Genomic DNA, 7,009 nt, shown 5'->3' with positions numbered 1-7,009 from the left:
CTCCTGCCTCAGCCTCCCGAGTAGCTGGGACTACAGGGGCCCGCCACCTCGCCCGGCTAGTTTTTTGTATTTTTTAGTAGAGACCGGGGTTTACCGTGTTAGCCCGGATGGTCTCGATCTCCTGACCTCGTGATCCGCCCGCCTCGGCCTCCCAAAGTGCTGGGATTACAGGCTTGAGCCACCGCGCCCGGCCTCAACTTTCATTTTAGATTCAGGGGGTACATGTGCAGGTTTGTTACCTGGGTATATTGCATGATGCTGAGGTTTGGGGTACGACTGATCCCATCACCCAGGTAGTAAGCATAGTACCCAACAGTTTTTCAGCCCTTTCCCCCTCCCTTCTTCCCTCCCCCCTTTAGAAGTCCCCAGTTTCTATTGTTGCCGTCTTTATGTCCCTGAGTACTCAACGTTTAGCTCCCACTTACAAGTGAAAATGAGCAGTATTTGCCTTTCTGATCCAGCCTAACTGTTTTATTGAGATATAATGTGTATACCATACAATTTACCTCTTTAATGTGTACAATTCTGGCCGGACACGGTGGCTCACACCTGTAATCCCACCACTTTGGGAGGGTGAGGCAGGAGAATTACTTGAACTCAGGAGTTCAAGACCATCCCAGGCAACACAGTGAGATCTTGTCTCTAAAAAAATTAAAATAAAATTGTAAAAAGTATACAATTCACTGACTTGGTATATTCACAGAATTGTGCAATTATCACCAGATTCTTTTTTCTTTTTTTTGAAATGGAGTCTATGTCACCCAAGTTGGAGTGCAATGGCACTATCTCAGCTCACTGCAACCTCCACTTCCCGGGTTCAAGAGATTCTCCTGCCTCAGCCTCCTGAGTAGCTGGGATTACAGGCGCATCTCACCACGGCTGGCTAATTTTTGTTTTTTAGTAGACAGGGGGTTTCACCATGTTGCCCAGGCTAGTCTCGAACTCCTGACCTCAGGTGATCTGCCTGCCTTGGCCTCCCAAAGTGCTGGAATTACAGCTGTGATCTGCCCAGGCTGGCCAGTGACTGGCTTTTTTCACTTAGCATTATGTTTTCAAGGTTCATCCATATTGCAGTATGTATCAATACTTCATTCCTATTAGCGGGGGGTGACGTGCACCTGTGGTCCCCGCTACTCGGGAGGCTGAGGCAGGAGGATTGCTTGAGCCTGGAAGATCGAGGCTGCAGTGAGTTGAGATCGTGCCACTGCACTCCACTCTGGGAGACAGCGCAAGACCCTATCTCAAAACAAACAAACAAAAAATCATTCCTTTTAATGGCCGAAGAATTTTCCGTTGTATGAGTAGACCACATTTTGTTTATCCATTCTTCAACTGATGGACTTTGGGGTTGTTTCCACAAGTCTTTGGGTAGATATATGCTTCCAGTTCTCTGGGATATATATATACACGTAGGAATGCTCTAGCCCTATGTTTAACATTTTGGGGAACTGCCAAACAATTCTCCAAAGCAGCTGCACTATTTTACATTCTCACCATCAGTGTAGAGGGTTCCAATTTCTCCATATCCTTGCCAACACTTGTGATTGTCTGTCTTGTTTATGACAGCCATCGTAGTGGGTGTGAAGCCGCATTCACTGTGATTTTCATGTTCATTTCCCTAATGGATCATATTGTGCAGCGTCTTTTCCTGTCATTCACTTCATTTGTATCCACTTTGAGGCAAATCTGGAAAAAGAATTCATATAGTTACAAAGTGGATACAAAAAACCTGTCAAATCTGGGAAAAGAGTTCATATAGTTGCAGATTTTTTTTTTTTTTTTCTTTTTTAGACAAGATCTCACTGGGTCATCCAAGCTGGAGTACAGCAACACAATCATAGCTCACTAAAGCCTCAAACTCCCAGGCTCCAGCAATCCTCCCACCTCAGCCTCAGCCTCCCCAGTAGCTGGGACCACAGGCAGCATCCCACCACGCCCAGTTTTTTTGTTGTTGTTGTTTTGTTTGTTTGTTTGTTTGTTTGTTTGAGACGGAGTCTCACCCCATCGCCCAGCCTGGAGTGTAGTGGCATGATCTTGGCTCACTGAAGCCTCCGACTCCTGGGTTCAAGCGATTCTCCTGCCTCGGCTTCCTGAGTAGCTGCGATTACAGGCGCGTGCCACCACACCTGGCTACTTTTTGTATTTTTAGTAGAGACGGGGTTTCACCATGTTGGTCAGGCTGGTCTCGAACCCTGAACTTGTGGTCCGCCTGCCTTGGCCTCCCAAAGTGCTGGGATTACAGGCATGAGCCACTGTGCCCAACTTGTTAGTCTCAAACTCCTGGCTTCAACCGATCCTCCCACATCAGCCTCCCAAAGTGACAGGATTACAGCCGTGAGCAGCACACCTCTTCCAGCTTGTGGTGTTCACTGGTAATCTTTGGTGTTATTTGACTTATAGATGCATCACTCCAATCTCTCTGCCGCCATCATCATATGTTGTGTGTGTGTGTGTGTACCTGTAACTGTATCCAAATCTCCTTTTCATAAGGACATCAGTCAGATCTAGGACCTACCCTGATCCAATAGAATCTTATCCAAATCTGATTACATTTGCAAAGACCTTATTTCCATATAGGGTCACATTCATACGTTCCAGTGAACATGAACTTGGTGGGGAAGGAAATGATTCCACCCAGGCTACTCATCATTATGTGTTTATGACATACACTGCTGGTATTTGTGTTCAGTTTATTCACCTTAATTGCTGCACAAGAGTTTATTGTGAGAATACACCACAATTTACGTCAGGCTGCTGGTGGTGAATACCCATCTTGTTGCTACTTTCCTCCACTTCCGACAAGAATGCAATTAACATCCCTGAACATGTCTCTTGGTGTTTCTTAGGGCAGTATTTTTCAAACGGCCAAACAAGATCCATTAGTGGGTTGTGAAATCAATTTGGTGGGTTTTACACAATTTTTCCTTTAATGAAATGGAATTAAATAGAAGCTATTAGAGTGCATGCTTATAGTCCGAGTGACAGCTCATCTGTGAAACTTTTGCTTCAGGTGTCTATAGCTGTGTTAATGTCCAGCAGAAGTGTTTATAAGCCACAGCTCTGAAGGAGGTAGCTGGGCAAACGACCTGTCCATTTGTCCAAAGGTCTCGTGGATGCTGCTAAATTGCTCTCCAATGTTTGTTCATCTGCATTCATAGCAGCTCCTTGCCAACACTTGCATAGTCAACACTTTGAACTTTTGTCAGGCTAATGGGTTTTCAACCTGTTTGGTTTTGTTTTTTGAGACAGAGTCTCACTCTGTCGCCCAGGCTGGAGTGCAGTAACATGATCTCAGCTCCCTGCAACCTCTGCCTCCCAGGTTCAAGCGATTCTCCTGCCTCTGCCTCCCAAGTAACTGGGATTATAGTCATACCAGCATGCCCAGCTAACTTTTGTATTTTTATTTTTATTATTTATTTTTTATTATTTGTTTATTTGTTTATTTTGAGATGGAGTCTCGCGCTGTCACCCAGGCTGGAGTGCAGTGCCACAGTGTTGGCTCACTGCAGACTCTGCCTCCTGGGTTCAAGCAATTCTCCTGCCTCAGCCTCCTGAGTAGCTGGGACTATAGTCGCACAACACCATGCCCGGCTAATTTTTGTATTTTGATAGAGAGGGGGTTTTGCCATGTTGGCCAGGCTAGTCTCGAACTCCTGACCTCAAGTGATCCACCTACCTTGGCCTCCGAAAGTGCTGGGATTACAGGCATGAGCGACTGCGCCCAGCCTAATTTTTGTATTTTTGGCAGAGATGGAGTTTCACCATGTTGGCCAGGCTGGTCTCAAACTTCTGACCTCAAGTGATCCGCCTGCCTTGGCCTCCTAAAGTGCCGGGATTATAGGTATGAGCCACCGCAACCGGCTCGATCTCTTTTTTTTTTTTTTTTTGGTCTTTTTTTAATTTAAAGAAAAATTTTAAGATTTTCAATTCCTACAAGATAGTGGTGGGGCTAAGGAGGGGCTCAGGGTGCATTGGGAGGTTTGACTCTCATCCTAAGCCCCCTGCCCTATGACCTCAAAGGGCTCTTAAGAATTCAGTGTGCAAATGTTTGCAAAGCATTACACACAGGGCCTGACAGACAGCAGGTATTCAATAAATGCTAGCTATGGCGGGTGTAGTGGCTCACACCTGTAATCCCAGCATTGTGGGAGACCCAGGCTGGAGGATCGCCTGAGCTCAGGAGTTCGAGACCAGCCCGTGCAACATAGTGAGACATTGTTTCTATTAAAATAAAATTAAAAAAAAAAATAGCCAACATGGCAGTGCATGCCTGTAGTCCTAATTACTAGGGAGGCTGAGACAGGAGGATCACTTGAACCCCGGAGGTCAAGGCTGCAATGAGTGGTGATCAAACCACTGCACTCCAGCCTAGGAGACAGAGCAAGACCCTGTCTCGAAAAAATAAAATAAAATAAAAGTTAGTTATTACTATTATTCTCTGATTCGAAGTTCTCTAGATATGTGCACATTTGCGATCAGAAGTTGGCCTGTTCTGACCAGGCATGCGGCTCACGCCTGTAATCCTAGCTCTTTGGGATGCTGAGCAGGCAGGATTGATTGAGCCCAGGAGATCCAGGCTGCAGTGAGCTATGATCAGTCCACTATCACTGCACTCCAGCCTGAGTAACAGAGCAAGACCGAGCAAGACCCTGTATCACAGGAAAAAAAAAAACAAAACAGAACTTGGCTTGGCCTGGGATGGGGCGTGGCCAGAATGCCTTGCTTAGGTGCGAGGCCCACAGCGCCCGCCCTGATGGCTGCCGAGCGAAGGTTGATGTTACAGGTTCTACAGGTTGGGTGAAAGCCACACCCAGCCACCCCTACACAAACAAGTTGCTCCCCGCCCCGACAGTCTTGAACCCCATCCTCCCGCCTGGCTTCTTCCAGACTCAGGAGTATCTTAACTCTGGCCTGATTTCTCCCATGCCACACCATTATTAGGACCCAGAAATCTTGTTGCCAAATACCTGCCCCCTCAGACACCCACTTGCCAACCCTTGCTTCTAGGGAACCCACAGGCCTCGTGGCTCTGTGCCTCCTTCCTCGGAGACAAAGAGATAGCAATGCCTCCCTGACCGGTTCCCCGTTGAAATCTCAGTTATCCGACCTTTAACCCCATGCCATGACCAAAGACCCAGACCTTCGACAAGGTGCTGTGTCCAAGTTCCACCTCCCGGTAGCTCCCGGCCCTTCCCATCCCCTCTCCAAGAAGAGTCCTGTGGCAGGGCAAAGTGGCTCACACCTATAATCCCAGCACTTTAGGAGGCTGACGTGGACGGATCACTTGAGCTCAAAAGTTCAAGACCATCCTGGGCAACATAGTGAGACCCTGTCTCTACTAAAAATACAAAAAATAAAATAAAATAGCCAGGACTGGGGATGCGCACCTGTGGCCCCAGCTACTCGGGAGGGTGAGGTGGGAGGATCACTTGAGTCTGGGAGACAGAAGTTGCAATGAGCTAAAATCTCACCACTGCACTCCAGCCTGGGCGACAAAGCAAGACTCTATTTTAAAAATAAAATAAAATAAAATAAGATAAAAAGTCCCAGGCCTCCCCTAGCACCTTGCCCGCCTCTGAAGGGACCCAGACATCCTACCTGCACTTCCCACCCACCCATTGAGAAGCCCCTCCTATCGCTACCCACCACAGCCACCCCACCCTGCTTCTTTTTGAGAATCAAACTCAAACCGCATCAGCTAATTGTTTTTTCTTTTTTGTATTTTTAGTAGAGACGGGGTTTCACCATGTTGGCCAGGCTGGTCTGGAACTCCTGACCTCAGGTGATCTGCCTGCCTCATCGCCTGCCTCAGCCTCCCAAAATGCTGGGATTACAGATGTGAGCCATCGCGGCCGGTCAAATTTTATTTTATTTTTAATAAATTTTTTAGAGATGGAGCCTCATTATGTTGCCCAGGCTGGTCTTGAACTCCTGGGCTCACGTAATCCTCCCACCTCGGCCACCCAAAATGCTGGGATTACAAGCATGAGCCACCGCTCCCAGCCTCCAAACCCCACCTCTTGAAGACGCACGTGCCAGATCCTCCAGCCCCCGCCCGCTTTGGAGACACTGGTACCTGCAGGCCCCTCCCCGGTTCTCTAGGGCCCGCCCTCTCCTTTCACTCTGGGCGACGCGGCGCCTACCCCGGTCTTTCCCGGCTTACGCGAGGCTCCCATGGCTGTGGCGGTGGCCCCGTGGGGGCGACAGTGGGAAGAGGCCCGCGCCCTGGGCCGGGCAGTGAGGATGCTGCAGCGCCTAGAAGAGCAATGCGGCGACCCTCGGCTGTCCATCAGTCCCCCTTCGCTGCGGGACCTGCTGCCCCGCACAGCGCAGCTGCTTCGAGAGGTGGCCCGTGCTGGGCGGGCGGCCGGCGGAGGTGGCCCCGGGGGTCCCGGCGGCTCCAGGGACTTTCTCCTCGTCTACCTGGCCAATCTGGAGGCCAAGAGCAGGCAGGTGGGCGCGCTGCTGCCGCCCCGGGGCCGAAGGGCTGCCAACGACGAGCTCTTCCGGGCGGGCTCCAGACTCAGGTGAGCCTTCGCCCCAGAACAAAGTCCTCAGGGGTGAGGCCCAGGTCTTGCTCCCAGCCCCCTCCTCCCTCAGACCCAGGAATCCAGGCCCCCAGCCCCTCCTTCCTCAGACCTAGTAACTCAGGCCCCATCCTCTTCTCCCTCAGACTCAAGGGTTCAGGCTCTAGTCCCTTTTCCCTCAGACCCAGGGGTCCAGCCCCCAACCCCTCCTTCCTCAGACTCAGGAGTCAGGCCCCCAGCACCTCCTCCCTCAGACTCAGAAGTCCAGGCCCCCAGCCCATCCTCCCTCAGACCGGGGAGTCCAGGCCCCCAGCCCCTCCTCCCTCAGACTCAGGGATCCAGGCCTCCAGCCCCTCCTCCCTCAGACCCAGGAGTCCAGGCCCCAGCCCCTCCTCCCCAGACCCAGGAGTCCAGTCCCCAGCCCATCCTCCCTCAGACTCAGGGATCCAGGCCCCAGCCCCTCCTTCCTCAGACCCAGGAGT

General features: G+C 50.3%; 1 protein-coding gene across 1 annotated transcript in view; it reads left to right on the top strand.

The window, feature by feature from the left end:
- The first annotated feature begins 6,128 nt into the window (after positions 1-6,128).
- Positions 6,129-7,009, top strand: part of CBLC (Cbl proto-oncogene C) — a 26,097-nt gene continuing 25,216 nt past the window's right edge. The window contains exon 1 of the mRNA XM_017852759.1: positions 6,129-6,527. Within this exon, the coding sequence (XP_017708248.1) occupies positions 6,175-6,527 (353 nt within the window). The 5' untranslated portion in view covers positions 6,129-6,174. The remainder of the gene's footprint in view (positions 6,528-7,009) is intronic.

The sequence above is a fragment of the Rhinopithecus bieti genome, unplaced genomic scaffold (assembly GCF_001698545.2).
Source record: "Rhinopithecus bieti isolate Rb0 unplaced genomic scaffold, ASM169854v2 scaffold_35865, whole genome shotgun sequence".
NCBI classification, from domain to species: Eukaryota; Metazoa; Chordata; class Mammalia; order Primates; family Cercopithecidae; genus Rhinopithecus; species Rhinopithecus bieti.
This window is presented reverse-complemented; position numbering and strand designations above follow the sequence as displayed.